The 24,456-nt window shown below is 27.8% G+C and overlaps 1 protein-coding gene and 1 long non-coding RNA gene across 5 annotated transcripts; both read left to right on the plus strand.

The window, feature by feature from the left end:
- Positions 1 to 141: 141 nt before the first annotated feature.
- Positions 142 to 22,945, plus strand: Vha100-1 (V-type ATPase subunit a family protein Vha100-1). Of its 4 annotated transcripts, none has more exons than XM_033345595.2 (11): positions 142 to 516; positions 2,608 to 2,913; positions 10,081 to 10,193; positions 19,752 to 19,878; positions 19,981 to 20,157; positions 20,577 to 20,789; positions 20,869 to 21,637; positions 21,713 to 21,945; positions 22,040 to 22,256; positions 22,338 to 22,509; positions 22,653 to 22,945. In XM_033345595.2, the coding sequence occupies exons 1-11, from the start codon at positions 400 to 402 to the stop codon at positions 22,753 to 22,755; spliced, it is 2,547 nt and encodes an 848-aa protein (XP_033201486.1). In that variant the 5' UTR covers positions 142 to 399; the 3' UTR covers positions 22,756 to 22,945. The 4 variants fall into 4 exon arrangements, with proteins under 4 accessions (XP_033201486.1, XP_033201488.1, XP_033201489.1 ...); XM_033345597.2 differs by having other exon boundaries at positions 10,108 to 10,193; XM_033345598.2 differs by lacking the exon at positions 10,081 to 10,193 and adding an exon at positions 11,199 to 11,251.
- LOC143303167 (uncharacterized) lies at positions 11,258 to 17,036 on the plus strand. The gene is made up of 2 exons (XR_013059212.1): positions 11,258 to 13,220; positions 13,904 to 17,036. It is a non-coding gene; the product is annotated as an uncharacterized LOC143303167 (long non-coding RNA).
- Positions 22,946 to 24,456: the final 1,511 nt, after the last annotated feature.

The following is a 24,456-nucleotide window of genomic DNA, read 5'->3' on the forward strand; positions in this document are numbered from 1 at the left end:
TGTCGATATTTAATTTCATTAAACTTAATATTTTTTATAAGCATATTTTTTATAAGTCTCATGTTATAAGCAGTGGTTTCCTATCTTTCTAATTTCATTACTCTACGGATTGTCGCTAGTGTAGTTTCTGGGCGTTAACTAAAAATGCGAGTGGCAACGACAACATACCTTCAACTTGTGATTTATGCCTTACCTCGTGACTACCTTATTGATTACTTCTGTAATCGAAATCCGAAAGTTGGTGTTCTGTTAAATGTTCAGTGGATGCGGTCGCGATTATAGCAGTGTGATTTCTTAGTAAATTTATCTTATTCCCTTCGGTTTTACTTAAAAGTTTCGTTTCCTATAACGCTCGAAATTATTTTAACCTAACAATATCGACTCCTATTAGAATCAAATATGGGATCGCTTTTTCGAAGCGAGCAGATGACCTTGTGTCAACTCTTTTTACAAAGTGAAGCAGCTTATGCCTGTGTCTCGGAACTCGGCGAACTTGGCCTTGTCCAATTTCGAGATGTAAGTTTTTTATTGTTGCCGTAATTATATTTCTGAGATTTCCGTATACCACTTCTGTGAAAAATGTTCAATTCTTAAATTAATGAACAATGAAAACATACATGTTGAATAAGATATTTAGCAAAGAATTAACATTTTGTTATAATAGAGAATTATTTCTTCCAATTCTTTTGTGAAAATATGCAGACTTCAGATTCTATGTTTTAAGCATTATACTATTATGTTACTAAGAATAGCATTTACAATGCATGCCACTTAATATAAAGAACTACAAATTTTGATATCAAAATCACAGAATTTGTATATGTGTATTGCATACATTTTATGTATGAATTTATATGTCACTTTTTCTTAGAAGAAAAAAGGAAGTTGATTTAAGTGACTTTGTCTCACTAGTGTAATATTTCCCATTCCATGATAGGACTTGGAGACGATAAAGCAAGAATATATACATATTTAGAGTTTCAAGAATTATATAAATGGAGATATTATTGTATTTATTGATATTAAAGTGTAAGATCAAGTTATTGAAGAAAGTTTATTGAAAAGCGTAAAATATATTCATTTCAATAAAATGGATGTATTTCATTTTTTTGTTACTATGTCTATATATAAGTTCTAAAAGAATTAAATTGAAAATTAAGTCATTTCCTTTTCTTATGAGAAAAATATCTTTGCGAAATTTTACAAAAGAATGTAAAAAGTCGAGTTCTTAAGGAGCTGAAGCATGTCATTCATGGATAACATTTTAGATAGTAGGAATAGTTATATTGTAATACAGGAATAAAAATTATATACAATTAATTCGTCATTTATTTGCATATTTGGTTATTACTTATTAAAAATAACTGATTTAGGTTCATATAGGTATGTTGATCCAGCAAATTCAGGTTGTACGTTGTAATTACAAAGATATTTTTTTGTAAGCATCATATTTTTTCTGTTATTTGATAAAGTATTAATAAAATGTCTCATAAAATTTATGTGTGGGAATCTTTTGCATATTTTGCTTAGTACAGTAATAAAAATAAATAAAGAGTGGACAAATACAATATTAAAAGAAAAGCCTTATAAATAATACATGTAGTACTTATGGTACAAATTCTTTTTTTTAACCGATTATCGATACAGTAGGAAATCGTGGAAGGTAATTGGAATCATAAACCTGATTACATACAATATAGCATAGTTAACATAAGTTATTAATAATTAACAAATAAAGGTAATAATTAAAAAAAGAACAGAAAATCGGATAATTCTACATGAGTAATAAGTAAAAACAATCAATGCAAATTTGTACAAAGTTTCGTTTTCGAATAAGATTTGTAAGATTTGAAAAAACTGGGTTATAAATTATACAAATAATATAGTATTACAGCTAAAGAGTATAGTATTATAAGATTACCTGCTTACTTCTATCTATATCTATATCTATGTTTGTAAATATTGACAGTGATATAATCTAAAAAAATACAGTAACTCTATATATTTTAATTATTTTTACTATTACGAATATTCTTGAAAGTGGATTTATCGTGTAGTGACTAATGTTTCATCCTATAAATTACGTAACGTTAAGCAACAATATCATTATATTTTTTTATTTCTCGCTACAAAAATGATTGTTTCGATAATATAATTTAATCGATAGGATTAGGAGATTAAAATGAGGTCAAATACAAATCCAAACGGATTATTTCGAATTAAATAGAGACATTAATTGTACAACTTTTTACATTCTACAAGGCGAAATTTTTAATAATTTAAATGAAAAAGAAATTTATTGAAATATGCAAGATATCTAGAAGTTATGGAACAAATCGAAGTGTGTTAATTCTTTACGCTAAAAAGATCGAAAAATCATAATTACAATCGAATTTGCTTTTGAGTCAAAATAAATGAATTTGATGCACACATACGAAGCTAGATATGTAGATATCGCATAGATCACATAGTATAAAAACTACTAATTTTTATGACACAACTAAAATTATGACTACTTTCTTGTACCAATTACGTATTTAGTTTAAGCCTAACGAAATAACATTTGGAGTAGTTTCATATACTAATTTAATTATATGTTTTGTGCAGCTTAATCCCGATGTCAATGCTTTCCAACGAAAATTCGTCAATGAAGTGCGTCGTTGCGATGAAATGGAACGAAAGCTACGATACTTGGAAAAAGAAATAAAAAAGGACGGTATACCAATGCTCGATACTGGGGAAAATCCAGAAGCTCCGCAACCCAGGGAAATGATAGATCTCGAAGCAACGTTTGAAAAATTAGAAAATGAATTACGGGAAGTTAATCAGAATGCGGAAACTCTGAAACGTAATTTCTTGGAACTGACTGAACTAAAGCATATACTTAGGAAAACGCAGGTTTTCTTCGATGAGGTAAGAATACCTTTTTTAAAACTTAAGCATAAAACACCGTAGCTTATAAATTATCTTAAATATGTAAGAAGTATTTTACATAGTATTGCATTTTTTCCTAACCTGCACGAGAAACAAATATATAAGTGAAACAAATATCACTATTTATGAAGTTCACTATACATATATATATATATATATATATATATATATTATAATAATATACAGAAAGGGGCACGTAGTTTGGATTATTTCAATAATTTTGTAAATAATAACTTTCCTGGAAATTTTAATTCCAAGAGGATACATAATTTGAAGGGGACTCTATGACTACATTATTCAGTCCTTTCTAATCACTTAAACATACAAAATTTCAAGCATACTTTTAATTCTTCATCAAATATATTGCTTTTAATAAAGGATATAAGTAATGTTAATTGATATTGTAAATACATGACGATTCTGTGTTCTACTACATACTGCTATGGTTAAACATTAAATGTTTAACATGTCTGAAAATGAAGTGTTCAACATGATTGAGTTTGTTTTGGCATTGCCCGCATCTCTTGTAATAAAAAGGCGTTTAATTTCAATTGAATAAACATGCATGGTTCTTGTAATTTTGAAAATTACAGTGATAACAAAAAGTCATATAATGGAACATGCGCTCCCTGTTCAATTATGTAACAATCGTGTGAACCAATTTCCGTTGAAATCATTATTTATGAAGTTATCGAACTGTTCGCAGTAGAGTGCTTCGTCTTGTATATTTATAAGAGATTTGAATAATGAATGAAAAAAAAATGTGATGGGTAATTTTATACGATAAAATAATATGAAGGTTAAGGTATAATATTAAGGTAAATGTTTAAAAGTTCAGGCACGAAGTGTGTAAAATTCAGTAATCCATTAAATATCCTTGTCAATGGTGGATCCTTGTCGAATTATTGAATTTACGACGCTTTTTAACTGAACTTCTAAATATTTTTAACTAAAGCACGAAGTTCCAATCGCAATTCTATTGTTCCCGATTTTTACTTTATTGTGTCCTATGAAACTGTTTTTTTTTTTTTTTTTAATATTTTTCACTTGTTGCATAATACTCTGTGTATGGATGTACAATTAATCGTAAAAAATAGGGAAATTGAATGTTCTTTATAATTAACTCATAATGGGGATAGCTTAGAGTTAGAATGGGCAAATTTTACTTTTAAAAGAATCTTTTTCTAATTATCCTAACTATCGCGATTGAAGCCATGGAATATTCAATTAGGACATTCGCGTGTGGTTCTATGTAAAAAGAATTTGGACAAAATTATTTCTAAAAAGAAGAGATAATATTTATCTAGTTATCTGTGACAATCATCAAAATTATTTTCTAAATTAAAAGTGGTATTCGTGTATCCTATTTTTTTGCAATACATTAAGCACATATAAATTCATATTTTACTGTGCAACTGATGTTATCAAAAAGACGCATCAGATACATGATACATTAATGATACATGAGAATAAAATGAACACAACGAGCATATAGATTTTATTATCTCAATTTTTTTTTTTCTGTCAAGGATGCGAAAAATTATCCTTCGTCCTTTTTCTTATTACAAAACGCTTCTGGTCATTAAAACATATGTATTCTAAGCTGTTTTTTAAATGCCTTTTTCCGCAAAAAAATATTAATTCACTTAATGTATTTACTTCTTGACACCGAATAGTTTCTTAAAAATCGATATTCTAGAATTCATATATTAGCATATTTATTTATAAAAGTTTAAGCTTTATATTATACACACACACGCTTACACATTAATTAGTTACACACTTCATACAAGACCGGCAATGAGATAATTTATTTAAAAAATACAATGAGTTTTGCCTTTTGTCTTTCGACACCATATGAACAATCACGATGCTTAAACTACTACCTTTTTGTTAATTTTTATAATTTATACATTTTGTTATATACATATATATATAATTTAATTTGTTTAAATAATGTCTAGATAATATTTATAAACGTTTAGTATATTAATAAGTGGCAGTACTTTTGGTACGTATACAATTTTCTAGTATTTTAGTTCACATAAATGTAATGCTTCAACTGGTATAAATAACTCTGTGATCAAGCGTAATACGTGATATTGCATTATTGCAATAAATAATATATAAATGTTATAGAAATTTCGCTTATATATACCGCGCGTGCGATGACAATGCTTTGATTAAGAAAAACGGTAAATGGTTATTCGTTTAATAGCCTACTATTTATTTTACTACTCAGTATTTGGAATAATTATTTATAAACTTTGATCTGTAATACAAATTGATGTTTAACTTGCTACTAGTATTGGTCCATAGATAAACTTCCGTAGATAAATATCCATATAAACAAATGCTTTCATGGTAATTTTTGCTGAAAAGTTTTATGGGTACAAATGTAAGAACAAAATTACTCATTAAATGAACGGTTCTTTAACGTATGCAATGGATTAAAGTGCATGATAATGAAGGTTGCGTAATTTGTGTTTGACATCAATATCATCTGTCGTAATTGCTTCGCAATTTTGTATAACGGAAACAAGATTATTTTACCAAATACAAAATAATAATCATAAAAATGAAATTCTAATGCTATGGACATGAAGCTGTTTTTGTTTTGTATTACTAATGGTACTATTGAGTGATTTTAGGACTATTAATGTGTTAGTGTTGCCAACTAACCAAATTGCAGAATTGCAAAGGACACAAGTCACCGTATAAGCCCTATCTCCCTGGTCCTTTATATTCCTATTATTTTCATAAGAAATTTTCGAATTGCCAATATATTTTATCATTAATTGTTTTGTCAAACGTTTATGGTTGGTTACATAACATTCATTAAAAACATGTTGAGTCGGCACGAAATTTTTGAAGTTCCCGGGATTCTTATTCTTATGAGTTTTAAAATTAAGTCGCCTTATTTTATGTGTGTGTGTATATATCTATATATATGCAGGATGCCCCTGAAGTATGTTGATTGCTTCTTTAAGGAGGATAGTAGAGCAAGCAAACTACAATGAACAAATTTTTCAGTAATATTGCAATGTATTGATAAGAAGCTGTCAAATACGTCAATGTTTAGCATTAGTAACATTATGTGACATACTGTGAAACAAGTGGTTTACACAGGCACAAGAGAAATTGTAAAACTCCTTATAATTGCTAGTAAAACTTCTAATACACTGTAAATGTATTACTAGAAAATAATGTATTTATGAATTAATCTAGTTTACCTACAAATCTCCTTAAAGGAGATAATCTTTCTCAGAGGAACTGTGTATCTTAATAGGGTAATTAATCATTTTTAATGAAATTAACATAGAATTTTAACATAAATTATTAATTTAAAAAATACTTTTTATTGCAAAAGATCTGTATGATATAATTTATGATGTAGCTAACTCTAACTATTAAATTTGTAATTTGTTATTTTCTTTATGTGTAATGACTTATATTGTAATCGGTTTCATTAATTTTAAAACTTAATACAAAATATATCCCATAGTCCATATATTCATAGCAATTTTATTATATATACCATTTAAAACGTAGAAAAAATTCAATTACAAAAAAAATTAATTTTGTATTTATTAGACTTGTGTTGTATGTACAAAGTATATTGTATAATTGAAAGTACAATTACATTTTGTCAACAAATAATATTCTGTTTCTGTAATAGAAATCCTTCACTTGTACATACAATAAATTGTTTAATAATGTATATTAATTTCTGGCCAGAATTTGACGATATAAGTGAATCTTTATGTAGCATTATATTGTAGGTTTCCAACTTTTAATAGAGGGTATCAACTTGGTGCTTGGAATGTTGAACATTACAAACTAGCATGCATATGGGTAACTAGAGAATGACAATTTATTATATTTGAGAAGTCCAAAATAATATCCTTATCTAATAATCTTTTTGCATGAAGCATGTGAAATATTGTAAATATTACATGTATATACAGAGTGTCAATTTGAAATGTGCATGTGAAAAAATTTTATAGGCAAAAATTTCCTATGGAAAAAGAAGGTAAACCTGTATAATTTTGCTAAAATATCTTCTTTTTCATCACAGAATGTTGAAACACAAATTTTACAGAAAAATTAAACGAGGTGCAGTTAAACAGTACATATGTATTAAAATATTTCTTATTGTTGTTTACGGTCGAAAATTATTATATTCAATCTCTGTTCCTCGGATTATTTAAATATTTTTAAACATTAATAAGCTCGTTCAAATAATAAATAATTTCAATAAAGCAGCGACGGATGTACGAATAATGTATTTTATATTTAAAATCGACATATATATGTATATAATGTTTGGCAACCTTTGTTGTTATCCAAACGATGCATTCAATGAATTAAATATTGGGGAAACGATATAATGGAAAGCAGTTTCTTCTTAATTGCAAAAAGATTTAGAAAGATATACTTTTCTATAGAAAATACATTGTACACATGCAATATCGCATGTGCAAAATATAATTATATTATTCTTTTCAAATAGAGACGTATACTTACACCTCCTGTCATTTTGTGCATATAACAATTAAGATGATTTAAAGTAACAGCTACTACTGTTAAAGATGCCTAAATATTATTTTAGTACATTGTAAAGATTTCATATATATTTCATTTATTGTTTTCGTGCATACACATACGATTTATGATCGTATATGTATTTTAAGAGTTAAATGGTATTTGAGGTATTGTGCAACATCTCGGTCATTATGCTCAGCATCGTACTGGCAGTGTTCTAAATTCAATCAAACTCGTGGATAAACATTATCATTTATTGATATTAATTAAATTATTAAAATATTAAATATATCAATAACGTAAATTTAAGAAATGTTATTATTATAAAGATACAGATTAAGTAAAAATATTAAAATATCACTTTACTCGTTATTACTAAATTTCATATAATGATTTATATTTCCTCTGTGTATGTGGATTTTGTATATTGTATCGCGTATTTTCATTAGGTCAATTAACCTTTTCACTACTATGAACATAATGTTCACGTTTGCTAAAATAATTTTCAGTAAAACGTGAAGAAATATTCAAGATTATTTATATAAAAATATAAAACATGTAAAAAAAAGTATAAAAAATTTTACATTTGTAACATTGTTAATTAGATAATTTAATATATAAACCAACAAAATTGCTAACAGAACAACTCTATTAAACGGAATATGTGTATGCGTTAATAGTATGCGTTTCATACTGCCATCTGTAGAATATTGTGCGAAAATCAGTAGAATGTGTGTCTTGTACAGACATTACACGTTCCGTACAGACATAAGTTCAATAGGCTATATAAGTAGAATATGTATATCGACACAACGAGTTGTAGCGAAAGGGTTAAGCATTCCATCATTTTCTATAAAAATTGATATGTACATTCCGTTCGTCCTTAAAATTTCTGATGAAATTCTTTTATCATTTAGGGAAAATTGGCAGAATTGTTTGCGTTTTATGTCATTTCTTGTTGCATGTAATATAAATCTAAAATTTGTGTGATTTAAAAATTTGCCAGAGGTTGAACATATATTTTTGTTCATACGTGTTAGGACATCTCTGGAAAAGTCATTAGGGAATTATAAACATTTTTAAAGAATTTATTATTATTCTATTTGGAATCATTGATTATAAGAAATCCATATATTCAATATTTTGGTTAAAAATCAACTATTTGTAAAATTAGATAGTTTTCTTGTCCATGTACATAGATATCTCAACTTTCGTATTACTAGATATTCTATCGTAATTATTTTTATTTTTTGCAGTATATAATTTGACAACAATAAATATTAATTATTTAATAAATCAGATTCAAATTTTCGATAGACTTTTCAGAGTTTCCTATTTTGTCGTAACACCGTAACACTTAGAAATAATTTTTTTTACAATAAATTTCTTGTTGTGTTTTGAATTGCTATGTCGCACGAATACAAAGTTCTGACCAATTAATCGTGAAAATGTGGCTTAATTAATAAGATCTTTAATAAGATCAACGGTGTCCTAATACTTATGAAAGTAATGTATGTTGAATTTTTTCGGTATTTACCATGCCATAGGGTTTACATCTTATTATTTTTAAAGTTTATGAACGCGTATTGTGTAACCTTAATCTCCATTTTGTAAGAGGATGTTTATATTAGTTGTTGATGCTGTTTGGTATTTTCCATCATATATTCTTGCAGTATTTCTAGAAATGCTATCGCAGAGGTCATAAAAATACTTTATTGTTGTTAGTAAAATGTTAGATTTCAATTCTTGTAGGTTTCGTATTTTCGTTATTACATATTAGCAGTCATTTGATATCGATGTTAACTGAATAAAAGCACTCATTGAAAATATCTTACGATCATCATCTTTATTATTTTACTTTGGTTTTATTATTTTGATACGTGTAATAAAACATACTTTTAGAGTTGTAATTATAAATAGGTTTACTGAAATGGTAAATTATGACATGTGCCACTAAACTATATTTAAATTTATTTATTAGAATGATTTACATAGAGTACATATTTTGAGTATATAGTTCGCAATTTTTTTAAGGAGATTAAGGAGATGTTCTTGATTGATTTCAAGTATACTGTTGAACATTTTCTATTTGCTATGATTCAGTATTGCTTCATCAACATCGATTAATTATTACTTTTCTTAGACAGTAAAAATAAAAAAATAATTATAAAAATAATAATACAGACGAAAATTCTTAATTCTAATTATACCATATAATTTGGTCAAGTCAAAATTAATACTACCATGACATATGGTTCTAAAGAGATTATTTTTGACACACAAAGTAACAAACTTTTTTTACACATTTTAGCAAATACTATTCATCACAGCGATGAGTTCAATTTTTTTGACATCCTGTATTATATATAATATATACAAGAAGTACGAATTATTTTATATATTTACTTTTCTTTAAATAAATTTTTAATTATCGATCATATTGGAGCATCCCAATTTTTATCCTATTAAAAAAAATTGAGAACCGCCATCCGTGTACAGAGTGGTGAATTGAATAAGTATGTTAACAAATGGTTAAAAAGGAAAATAAAAAGAAATAACGGGAGATAGGGCAAAAGAGAGGTGACATGTGTCTGTTGCCAGGCTGAGCATGGAGGTGTCGTGTCGCAGATGGCAGACCCCAGCCGTGAGGAAGAACAAGTCACTCTCTTGGGTGAAGAGGGCCTCCGCGCTGGCGGCCAGGCTCTCAAGCTCGGGTAATTAAATGTGGTGTAAATTCGAATAATGTAGAGCGTGATGATTCGCAAAATTTCGCATAGCAAATACTAAGTACATACATTATGATTTATAGTGCAAGTAAAATTGTATACAGAGAGTTTTATTTGTTTTTTAATATTTTCGTTAATATCTCTGTCACTTTTTATGTATCTATAAACTTTCTCTTTTTTAAAAATTTTGTAATAATACGTTTCTCTCAAAATATTTTGCTTTTTTTAATTTTCATGTTTGTAAACCTTTCCTTTTTTTAATTTTTTATTTTTTAAAGTTACTTTATAATAATCATATAATAATCATTCGTCTACTGTCTTATTAGCTTGGAGGTATATAAATAATACTGAAGATGTTGTGCACACGGATACAAGTTACTTTAAGTTAGAATTCATTGATTGTAATACTGACTTTTCGTAAGAACTATTCGTGTAAATGTAAGTAACGGAGATATTAAAGTAGTTAGGGTGACTTAAAAATCTTGAACAACTCTAAATCGTTTCTTCTTAGAAGAATAATAATATCGCAGTATATTAACTCGTAATAAATTAATGAATTATACTAAAAATACTATATTTTGGCCACCTAAATCACTCTAATAAGTAAATGCAATAATCATTGTGGAAGGAACATAATCTTTAATTTGAAATTTGGAAAGAAATCCTTGCGTTCTACATTTGAGACACCAGTGACTAAAAATCATATTAGTACGACATAAATGTTCTATAGATTTATCTGTGATTTAAAACTTCTACTAAATTTTTTTATTTGTTTTTGAATTTTTGAAATATAAAACGAATAGTGACCGCTACAAATGAATTATTAAATCTATGGACACATTTGTACATATATTTTAATCGAGTTAGAATTTATTAATCCATAATCTGCAAATATTGCAGAGCTTTTCATCAATGTTGTCTGTGCTATTAGGCTATATATAAATCTAGATTTAAGTAGAAGGCATGATGCGTCAGTGTGTTCTGTGGTTACAGCACCTGTATACTACGGCAGACACCATAGGATCACACTATAGGAATCCCCTCAGGCAAGCTGTTATCAACCGTTATTTGCATTTGCAAATCTGTTTTGCTCAGTGTTTTTTTTTTTTTGTCTGTAGTTACCTAAAATCCTTTAGCTCAGAAAGAGCACTAATATTACAGTCGTTGAAACATTTGCTAACAATAAGTCTTACAGAGACCATAATTAAAAGCACTATTAGCTTAAGAAAATACATATAAAAATTTATTATCAGTGGCAATATTCACGTGCTTGTTAATATAGGAGCATTTATTCGTTGCTTGAAAAAAAATGTATTGATTTATGTTAAAGTGTTACGATAACAATTAATTTATTAATTATAAACTAAGAGATAGAGAGTTATATGGTGTTGCATATTAAAATTTGAATCAAGTAGAGTCTAAGATGGAAATAAAATAGAAATGAAAGTTTGAATGATCTAGTATGACAGAACAGACAAATCAGTATTATTTTCAGAAATATTCAATGTTAATTTTTTGATCTTATAACATTTTTATTAATTTTCTCTTAAAATAAAGCGATGACCTGATCCGGTTATCATTCGATAAAATCACCCTGTTTATATATATGTTTAATATGTGTGTAGTATATATATATACAGATACCGAATAATAAAAAATATATATATATGTGTGTGTGTGTATATATTACGATACATTCATTTAGTTATATATGTACATGTTAAGTAATTTTAATTTAAATCTTGCACAAATTGAAATACACTATATGTAAAATTGTAAATACATCTGCACATGTATATACTATGTCATTAATAATACTAACATCGTTTAAACTCTGCAAAAAGTATTGCTTCTGCCAAATACATACCCGGAATATCTAATACGAAGACTTATGTTTAATCGACGATATTTGATATCGATTTATTTAAGACTAATTCCGTATAAGACTTCATTCTTTTAATTGGTAATAAAAAGGAAAGATAAGAAGCAACGAGATGTATTTATCGACTTTATTTAATATCATTTTTATAGATAAGTGCACAGCGAATTATTTTTTTCAAGCATCGAAATGTGAAATTGCCTTATTTTTACGGTTGCGTACATACAATAAATTGAAAAAATAAGCAGTAACGCTCCGTCAATATTAAAACATTCAGGTCCGATTTAAACAAGGAATTCGTAGCAAATTTTGAATCTTAAAATCTTTTTATCGTAGGTCAATAAAACAAACAGAGAACAGAATCGTGGTAATTTCATTCTTAATATTCGAAATTAACTTTTGGACTGACTGAACTGATATAACATGACAATTGAATAAGACATAGCTGTACAATTTTTAATTAATTTTTATTTGAATATGTACTTCAAGTTTTACGTTTAGAAACTTTTCTTTTCTCTATACATTATACTATCAGTTTTTACAAAGTTACTTTTTGTAATCTATTATCCCAATTAGTAAGAATTGTTTATTTGCACTCCGTAGAAATGAGAGACAATTATAAAGATTATTGCTTTGGCGACTTCAAATGCTCTTTAAAGACAAATGCGACTGTTTGCTTAATTAAATAACATTCACTTATTTATCAAAGTCTCTAATTCTAAGATGTGTGTTAAATTGTTACTGAAACAAGTTAAGTTAAAAAATACACTATATAACAGTTGATACAGTTTGACGTTATTCACATGTAACATATGTATTTAAAAGTTGGTTAAAACACATTCAAACTGTATCGAATATTCTGGTAACGATAACAATACTGAAATAATATATGTGAGTCCATTCATTCATTATTTATTTAGCTTCAACGTGAATAACAGTAATGATGATAGTGTGGCCATGGGTATGTATAGATGCGTACGCTTACGCGCCTACACGAATATCAAAAAAAGAACCTTGATGGTTTCTCATTTGAGAATTCGATTTAAAAATACGAGTAAAGTTAAGAGTCTGACTTGCAACACCGTTATTTAAACACCCCAATCGATTACACCTATTGTTGTTGGCAATAATTTAAGGTGAGTCGTAAATTCAACTGGTGTCAAATATTTATATTTCGTGATTTCAGATATGCTCAGTTTGAAATTGAGATTTAAACTGTATTAAATAGATTAATCTGTTCGTTGAAAATACTCGTGCAATTTCAAGTAAATATTAATGACTATGTAACAGCAATGGCAACCGTGAAGTATTTTAAAGTAAACGTTTAGTTGCTACTCATAATTTTCAATACTAAAGTCAATCCTGTATTTTTAATATTTTACGAAGATCGACAAAAATGTTTAAAGTTGATATTAATAATTAGTAGATCCGTTCCATATTCTCTATATCTTTTAATAAGACTTACGGTGAAGAGACAGAGTTTAGATACTCAAGCAAAGGCAACTTACGCTGCTATATCGTGGTGGGAAAGCTTTATTTAAAATTCTCGTGAACACAAATAGTCACCAAATATTTGTCCAAATATTTATAAATTTATAAATGGCCAAAATATGTTTGGCCATTGTTCATATGCTTCAACTAGATTTTGTAATAACGAAAAAGCACTTTTTGTGCATACTGTTTGGTAACTTTTAACTTATTTAGTTCCTCACCTCTAGATACAGCTTTGTTATGAGTTTCTTATTTTAGTAATATTAAGCTTCTAGAAATACGTCTGACGTTTACTATTCTATCATAGCTGTAGTTTTTACGCTTACAGATTGCCCCACCACAGAACTGCTACATTGCCATGTCTGACATATAGTATGTACTTCGTATATAGGCACATACATGGCTCTAAAAGTGAAATCTCACTTTGCTTGTCCTTCTATATTTAGACACAAAGCTCATCCTGTCGCACACTTTTTGGTATGTGATTGAATTTACAACTCGTATCTCTTTAATATTCGTTTTTCATATATTTGAAAAATCTAAAATAGTAGGATCTAAATAGTAAACAAATTATATAAAATGTAAATGATATGAAGCTTATTATTTTAAAGCTCGTACGGCACGTTAAATACATACAATTATATTTAAACCAAGTTTTGAATTCGAAATGCTACAAAAGGCTTTTATTAACCGGACAGTGTAATAACAATATTTAATAATGCATTGTGGTTGAATGTTAAGGATGAAAAGATCAGCAAATTTTGTAGTTTCGTTATTCAAGCAATTATTTCAACCAAAAGCATACAACACTAAGAGTAGAATTCGTGTAATTGGAAATCGATTTAGTTTATTTAAACGACTATTTATGTATTCTCGTATATAAATGCATGTATAAATGACAGTAAGTTTGGCTTTGTGAATTCCAAGAAGAAGTAGTTCAAAATAAAACATTAATTAAAATAATTAGAATTAATTTCATTTCATAACTTGAATCAGTTTGTTCCATAAATTCATCCTTATCCCTCGATCTACAAAGCGTCTGACCAGTTATGGACGATACTACTGTATATGTATATTCGCTTATCGTATATTATATGTGTATATGTCGGGAAGGGGTAAACTGGTAAGTAGTAAGCTTCTGATATGTTTGTTTTGCATGCTATGTATTGATTCTTATGATTATTGTTTATTCCTCGAAACCTAATCTAACAGCATTTAACAGGTAACAGAAACCTTTCTTTATCCAACCAAAACAGGCAGATCACTGTATTTATGCTATTGTATTACTCGCACTGTAGGTTATAAAACTTTCTGTTCAATTTTATACCTGAATTTGCTAAATGAAAATCATAACTACAAAGGAAACTATAAAACAAAAATAGTATATATACAAGACGACTCATTTTGATTTTTGTTACCCACTTCATGATTAACTTATTTCGAAGAATATATCGAAGGGTAACCAAAATATGAGTTTTAGAGTTTAAGGGAAGACTAAAATAAAGGAGAACAATGATTTCTAAAAATAAATACGTTTCTAAATAAAAGTGTTGACCTGTATAAATGTAAGATACATGTATATTTTATCACGCCTAAATGAATTAAATTGGCATTGTGGCCGATTTCTAGAAACCTTCTAAATATATTTAGTTACAATCTAATATTACTTGAACTTTGAATGATATAACTACATAACTGAAATTATTTTCAAATTATTTATTGAATAAGAATCGTTGTGTACATGATATTTCTGTATTTCTTCTTTTTTTATTTTTGGTTGTCTTTCCCTTTCTTCTTTTCTTTTCTTTTCTCTTTCTTCGTACATTCGCCCTACGACCTGGTTAATTCAATATTGAACCAACTGTTCTTGAAATTAATTCGAATGGATTTTCGAATTCGTACTACCTACGTTACGTCATAAGTAAATACATATGATGTTTCTTACAGAGTACCATCGCAAAGTGATAATCGCTAATTTTTATGAAATTCGGATATAAAATGGTTTCTCAATAAAAATGATATTCACTCTTGAGGTTACGAAACCTATTTAGCATAATACTAAGCCAAACAATTTTCATTGAAGCAAAAGTTGGAAATTAGTGATTATTACTTGAAATTCCACTAGTCCTTAGGTCATAAACAAGATTTATATAAATAAGATTACATTTCGTCACCATCACAAACAACATTTTTTCCCCTTCAAGTTCCTATACAGGTCTAAAAAAAGAAATTTATGGACGCATGATTCATTAATATATGTATTCAGGAAGTAACAATTACAATTAAATAAACAATAAATTCCATTTTACTCGATATTGACATTCATTCTAGAAAAAGAGAAGCAGGATCTTTTCAAAACTCAGAATGGTATAGGAAGAGCAATTTATTTACAAAAAAGTTTTCAGATTTCATGAGAATTAACTTAATTATTTTTTTTTCTCTTCACATTTCCCACAACAAAATGTCGTAAAATTCTAATAAATAAAAATCATCTAATAAATACACGTAAGGATAGTTTACTACCTAATTTGACATAGTGCCATTGAAGACAAGAATTTACATTTACATAATTGAATACCTCATTGTGACAATAGAAAAGCAATAAAATATTATTTATTATCTCAAGCGCACTATTATCATAAATATTTGCTTTTCTATTTATTTGATGTCTCGCGGTTTAATGATGCGACTGCGTTGAATTAACGAGGTCATTTTGTATTGATGGTGAATTAATAATTGATATTTAGCATAATTGATATTAACAGCTTCAATATATAATGTAACACTGTATAGTAATTCATATTTAGTTGAAAATATAACCGATTTAAGATATCTTTGTAACCTTAAAAATACTTCCTCTGGTCTTATTATAGAAGCAGTTACTATACATATCTCGCAATTTACTGGTACCCACCACTACAGACAAAAATTAAGAAATTGAAATTAATCTTTATGGTAGAAAACACTACTAAAGTACACTACTATTAGTACACTACTAAGTAGAATGTATATTATGCTAAAAATCGGTCGTTATACTCTTTAACAATTATATTATTTTATTCCTTATACAAGGGGAATAGGCTCGGAAATATTTATGTAATATATGATATGATATGATAATGATTTATATAATATGATCAATATGATATTCATTTGAAGTGTAACATTACTATTAAAAAATGTATCGCGTGGTGAAAGAAATTATATTGTCTAAAACTGAACACATTTGATCTATTGCTTACTAATTGTAAGAAATATTAATGCCTATTGCTGCTTGAAAAAAAATATATATATATACATTAAAAGCAATTCCGTTTCTATTTCTGCAAAATTGGAACCAGTAAATTTCCTAAAATACGAGCCATTAAAGATATCTTTAATCTTATTCCTGCGTGTGTAAAACGTAAGGGAACTTACGCAACAACAATATGGCGTTGGAGCATTATAGTGATGTCTAGTGTGCTAATGTGGTTGTGTCTTGTCTGTTGTGTCGTCAGCAAGAGCACGCAGGCTTGAATCCTACCGAGTCCATGACACGTGCATTGATTAGTGATGATAATATCGCCCGCCAGACTGCCCTTGGTCCTGTCCAACTGGGGTACGTACTCCTACTAGTAAATCCTTCCCATATCGTTATTATATCCTTCTAAATTCATTCAATACGATTATATTAATAATTTTATCATTTTTAGAAACTTTTATATCTAGCACCGTTTTTTATCACAGAGTTTCCAATTGTATCTAGCCAATTTTAAACGGCTGTTTTATCCGTATAAGGTGTGCAGGATGAAGTCAGGGTGGGTGGTATGCAAACGATGAATAAACCGAAAATATGGAATAAAATGTTTTCTTGATCTCACATTCGATTCATCGAACGTGAGCCACAATGATTGACTCTTTAGCTTTCTTTTAATTTTAGTTTGTAACTACTAAGCGATGAAAATATCATAATAAACAATAATTGAGAATTTTTTAACAATTCTGTACATAAACTTTTTCAAAACTGTAAGATTTATACTGTATTTTGAATAATTAAATTCGCTATCAAGATTGCCATTCCTCGAAGAGTAGCAACTATATATAAAAAAACTTCTGTATTTTTTACTTTCGAGTCATTTTTATACATAGAATTCCTACCTGCCCGGATCATCCTGTATGTCGCAACCTAAACAACCTAAACATAATATCGTAAATGTTTTTGTTACTTTTGAAGTCGTGAAAAGAAAATTGCTTAACAATAACATCAAAGAAATAAGAGTAAAATTATATAGAAGATGCTTATTGAAAGTTCAGATTGTTTTAGCCACATTAAACTTTTTTAAATAGCCAATAAATTTAAATATGTTATAGCGACTTGACGAGTAACAGGAATATTTAATTATGCAAATGGGACATTTTCTGTAATAGGCAAATGTAATTTGGTCAATTTTGCTCATGCATATACAAAATGATTATGGTCAGCATTTCCAGTTTCTGCAAAATCGTAAGAATTATAGAAACATTTGTTAATAATGATTTTATAGCTTTCAAGGAATTTTTACTATAACTTTAACAACTTTATGATGGTTTGAGTGTCTTTTTATGTGTGCGTAGAAGAGTTCTGTAATATGCATATACACTGTTTACGTAAATTCAACATGATTATGATCCAAAGTATCTTATTTCTTTTTTTTTTTTTTCATCGTACACTTACAAACTATATAATATAATTACTAATACAAAAAAAAACAAACATAAAATAATATTGAAAAATATGAATTGAAGTACAAAACAGATGATCGTTGAAAAGTAAATCGATTTTCACGTGAAGAATCAAATAAACTTGCACACTGGAATTTTTATACATGTGTGTTTATGTGTTTACTAGGATAAGTCATTTTTTTATACCGAAATCTTTTTCATTTTGTTCTTCAGAATTGTTTTAACCCATCAAATAATTTTTTTAATATTTGAGTTTGATCGGAGAATAAAAACATATACACCCTTAATATTTTACATGTAAAATTTTCTGCATTCTATCAATACTTGTAAAAAGACTTTCAGCCATCTACAAATAAGAATCATCCATAGAGCTTATACATAAAACTTACTATTTTTCTTTAACACGATACCATTAAAAAATAGTTTTTGCATGTGAAGTATTTTACATTGTATTGTTTTATACTTCTCGAAATACAACAACTTTCTTTACTATAATAGATTTCTGTCTCTTTTTTTAACAAAACACACTTTCTGTGCTCCCATAATGTGGTATTCAATTTTATCATTTCAATCATATGCATGTTGTTTTATTTCAACAGTATATACACACATCTAATTAGATTAAAGTTTAAATGATCATATTAAAATTTAATATGCAAACTAATCCTAATTTATTTAATAATATTATAATAAACGCTTACTAAAAGTCACCGCTATAAGACATATTTTTTCTTTCTTTTCGAATATCGTCCGTGGTTATCACTTTTCATTTGGGCGCACCAAACTTCTTTATTTCGAAATCTCAAGCACATACAACATTGGATAAGATTATAAGCCATTCGTTTAGTACGTTTTCATTGAACATATGCTATTATTGTTGTTGCTATCATTCTTATTACAATCATTATTCCCATTATTATCGTCATTCCTTCATCATGATGACATTATTATCACTATCATCATCATTTTTATTGTTATTTTTATTAACATTTTATATACATGTATACATAATGCGTTTATTGAATTTTATTGTACTCGAAAATTATGATATATTCATATATGATGAATCAAGCAACGTTTATGACTAAAAAGAACCATGGCTACAAAGATCATCATTCTTCAACAATAATAAGGTTAAATAACAATTAATGAATTTAAGATATAAAAATATATAAACGATACAGGTTGAAAGTATAATATCTATATCGTAGTATATTAACCTTGGAAACTCATATAACTTGAGCAATATATGGCGGCATACGATATATGCATATACAAACGATTTTCAATGTAAATCGTTGATATACATTATTATTACGTTCATGTTAAATTTAAGGTGTTTTAAAATATTTATACATACGCACAAACATACGTGTATAGTGTATATGTATAATTAATGGTGTCATGTCTTTATTTTCATTCATTTACAATTCTTCCGTGATACGCGTATCTTACTAAAATTATTCTTTAAATAGATTCGTGGCAGGAGTTATCCTACGAGAACGTATTCCAGCATTTGAACGTATGCTTTGGCGAGCATGCCGTGGTAATGTATTCCTGCGTCAAGCAGAGATTGAAACCCCTTTGGAAGATCCTTCAACGGTAGGTCTTCTCTTCTACATCCTTATGATATCGATCGTCTTTAAAGATTTTTTAGCAAATGTAAAAATGTATTTAAAAAAATATATTGTTGCGCTTTTTTAGGGAGACCAAGTCTTTAAGTCTGTATTCATCATATTCTTCCAAGGAGATCAATTGAAAACTCGAGTTAAAAAGATTTGCGAAGGATTTAGAGCTACTTTATATCCTTGTCCCGAAGCACCCGCTGATCGTCGTGAGATGGCTATGGGAGTTATGACTCGAATTGAAGATTTAAATACAGTCAGTTACTTCCTTTTTTTTTAATAATAAAAATATGCCAGAGTTAGCGCGATATTTATGAAAACATTGTTTATGATCTCACCGTCTATCTTGATTATAATAGATGATCAAAGTATTCCCTGTATAGACTTCTATACAATTATACAATTTTAATTACAGCGGAATTTTACGCTATTTTGTTACTCTACAATTCTCCTTTCATTTTTATTAAACATTCTATTTACTTATCATCACATTTGGTGATACATATGAAGCTACTTCTGAAATTATGCGGAATAATCAAAATACTATATATATATTTGTGTTATTTTTATATATAATTTAATATATATATATATATATATATATATATATATATATTAATTTATATTTGTGTTATGAAAACTAACCATATCTCTCTCTATCATAATTCAATATAGGTTCTTGGACAAACTCAAGATCATCGACATCGTGTCCTAGTAGCCGCTGCAAAAAATATTAAGAATTGGTTTGTGAAAGTTCGCAAAATCAAAGCAATTTATCATACTTTAAATTTATTTAATTTGGATGTTACGCAAAAGTGTCTAATCGCTGAATGTTGGGTTCCTGTGCTAGACATTGAAACAATACAATTAGCATTGCGTCGTGGAACTGTAATTATTTATATATATTTTTTAAATAATTCCACATTGTCATTTTTAACTGAAAATTTTATAGAAATGTATATTTTAGGAACGAAGTGGAAGTTCTGTACCACCGATTTTAAATCGTATGGCAACGTTTGAAGATCCGCCTACTTATAATCGGACCAATAAATTTACCAAAGGTTTCCAAGCTCTGGTAGATGCATATGGAGTAGCTTCTTACAGAGAAATGAATCCATCTCCTTACACTATTATAACATTTCCATTCTTATTTGCTGTTATGTTTGGTGATACTGGGCATGGCTTAATTATGTTTCTCTTTGGTGGATGGATGGTATTAAAAGAAAAACCATTGGCTGCAAAAAAATCTGATAATGAAATTTGGAATATCTTCTTTGGTGGTCGATATATCATTTTTCTAATGGGCTTATTTTCAATGTATACTGGACTTATATACAATGACATATTTTCTAAATCATTAAATATCTTTGGGTCATATTGGAGAATCAATTATAATATTTCAACGATAGTCACAAATAAGGAGTTGCAATTAAATCCTAGTGATACAGAACAATATTTACAAATTCCATATCCTTTAGGAATGGATCCTGTGTGGCAATTAGCAGAGAATAAAATTATTTTTCTAAATTCATACAAAATGAAAATATCTATCATTTTTGGAGTCATACATATGTTGTTTGGTGTGATAATTGGTCTATGGAACCATATGTATTTCAGGAGACAGCTGAGCATAATTTGTGAATTTGTCCCTCAGATAATTTTCCTAATATTTCTGTTCCTTTACATGGTATTGCTTATGTTTATTAAATGGATTAGCTATGGTCCTAATAGCGATAGTAAGTAATATGTTATATGTAATACAAACATATGCTATAATATTATTATATTATGATACTTATTATTATTTTTAGACACAGATCCAGCACATGGACCTTTCTGTGCACCATCAGTATTAATTACATTTATTAACATGGTATTATTCAAGCCTGGTGTTGCACCAGCCAAAGAATGTAGCCCCTGGATGTACAGTGGGCAAAATGGATTCCAATCGTTCCTCGTTGTAGTAGCTGTTCTTTGCATTCCATGGATGTTATTGGCAAAACCTGTTTCAATGATGTACAATAGAAAGAAACAACATTACCAGGTTACATTTCAGATTCATCATAAGTATTTTAAATTCGTGTTTTTTAATACATATAGATAAACTTCTCTTTTGTTCTCCCTTCTTTACACATTAGTTAAACAATCATGGTACAGAAAATGGTGACATAGAAGGTGCTGTTGATGCTATACAACCAGTAAGTGGAATTCCTCAAGGAGGTCACAAAGAAGAAGAGGAGGATATGAGTGAAGTATTTATTCATCAGGGCATTCATACCATTGAATACGTTCTTGGTAGTGTATCCCACACAGCATCCTATCTTCGTTTATGGGCCTTATCTCTTGCCCATGCACGTAAGTTTAAAAATTAATATGTTTATTGTTCCATAATTTATAGCAGATATATTTTACTAGACATTTATTGATTATATATAGAATTATCAGAAGTATTGTGGAACATGGTAATGAGAAATGGGTTAACTCAAGAAGGTTGGTCAGGAGGTATCATTTTATGGGCTGTATTTGCATTTTGGGCTGTTTTAACTGTCGGCATTCTAGTTCTTATGGAAGGCTTATCAGCTTTCTTACATACACTTCGACTTCATTGGTATGTTGAAAAAATGATCGTTATATTTAAGAAATTTCTATATTACTATACTATATTATACTTTAAGGATAATATAGAATACAAACTACCTTTTTAAATAAAATACATGTTTTTCTGACTAAAAATTTAATACTTTATTATAGGGTCGAATTTCAAAGCAAATTTTATGCTGGACAAGGGTATGGCTTCCAACCATTTTCATTTGAAATTATTTTGGATGCAGCCCAATCTACTGCAGAAGATTAAAGTATATTGCTTCACAATACAAAGTTTCACTTACTCCATATACTATCAGTGGACTTGTTCTTCATAAGTATAGAAAACATAAAAGTAATAATATTATGACATTTTCATGTCAATAGAATTCTAACAAGTCTCTAAAGTGTTATCATGTTAATATTATGTTTAAATAAATTAAATAATTTTTATTCTGTAATCATGTTTCAAAATTTATTTAACGTACTATTTCTATTATGTGCAACAATAATTAAATTTATATTTAATCATATTTTTTCATTACACAATTAAAGATTGCTTGGAATGTTGTAATTCTTCAAAGAAACTTTCACTAGACGATGCTTATGGAATTTACAAAGATATAAATGGTATAAGCTATAACTGGATCTGAGGTAGAAAAAGCAGCTATAATTATATGCATATCGTGTATTTAACTATTATTATAATTATACACATATATGTCGTAAATTGTAACTTATATCATTTTATTATTGCATTCCTATCTGTTACGTAATAAAAAATGAACAGTATAAAAGCTTTGTATTTAATTTATTGAAATAATATTTTCAGTACTTTGTAAATACATTACAATACACATACGCGTATACATAGATGTATAACATAATGAAATATCTGTATGTGTATTGACACAGCTGCTATTATCAGCAGATTTCTTATACTGTAAAGGTCAGATTGAATTCATATTAACAATTTACAATTGATTGTATATCACTTTCTATTCACGTCTATTAGATTCTAAATCTATTATAACAATAACAAATTCTCTTTCAGGAAAAGACACTTTAATTTCTCAATTAAATCAAAATCTTTTTTTCGTGTCGTCAATGGAAAAGTTTGAAGAAGATTCTTCACAGGAATCTTCCGAGTCATCGTTTATTATATTTGAATTAGGACCATTGATTTGTTCTATTAGATCATCTTCAATCAAAGTGATATATTGAACGAGGGTCGTGGCAAATTTCGATCGTGTTATACGAATCTTCCAATGTTGTAATACAAGTACTATGTTATTCGATGATTTCTTTAATATATCTTATTGGTAACCACGATTGAAAACTCAAATATCAAAATTTGCTGCTTAAATTTATATATCAAAATTCATTTTATAGTGCTTACCATAATTAACAATATAAATTAATAAAACAGAAAAATGTACATATACATATTTTAAGGTAAGAAGAAAGAATTATATATTATCTTTATCTTAATAATGTACCTAAGGAGATTAATTATTTCATAAATATAAACATAGGTAAAATAAATATATAGTTTTTCTATATATAAAGCTACTGGAATTATACTTTTATAATTATCAATTTTATTATAGCATATAGCATCTTTGTTACTATCTTTTAAACAGATTTATTTTATCTTAATAACATAACTATTTTTAGATTATGTCATATAGAATAATGATGCAATATTTTGTTTCAAAACATTTACTTATCTTTATCAAATTAACTTTAAATTCGTTTATAAAAAAAATCTAGTAAAATATAATGTTTTATTTTGTGTGCCTTTTTTTATATGCTTCTTAATACAATAAAAAATGAATGTTATGGTTTACAGAGATAATTTGAGATTCACAAGTAAGAACATATCCCTTATCATATTTTTTAGCGATTCTATTACATCTCGGTAAATATAACTGCTCTTACATAATTACGTAATCTTCACAAGATAAAATAT

This window comes from Bombus vancouverensis, chromosome 9, assembly GCF_051014615.1.
Source record: "Bombus vancouverensis nearcticus chromosome 9, iyBomVanc1_principal, whole genome shotgun sequence".
In the NCBI taxonomy this organism is placed as follows: Eukaryota; Metazoa; Arthropoda; class Insecta; order Hymenoptera; family Apidae; genus Bombus; species Bombus vancouverensis.

Excerpts from the sequence above, each read along its gene's own strand:
- Vha100-1 (XM_033345595.2), top strand. The coding sequence starts at position 400 with ATGGGATCGCTTTTTCGAAGCGAGCAGATGACCTTGTGTCAACTCTTT. Across the intron at positions 2,914-10,080 it reads CGCAGGTTTTCTTCGATGAG|GCTGAGCATGGAGGTGTCGT; the intron begins GTAAGAATACCT and ends GTCTGTTGCCAG. Across the intron at positions 10,194-19,751 it reads GGCCAGGCTCTCAAGCTCGG|ATTCGTGGCAGGAGTTATCC; the intron begins GTAATTAAATGT and ends TTCTTTAAATAG.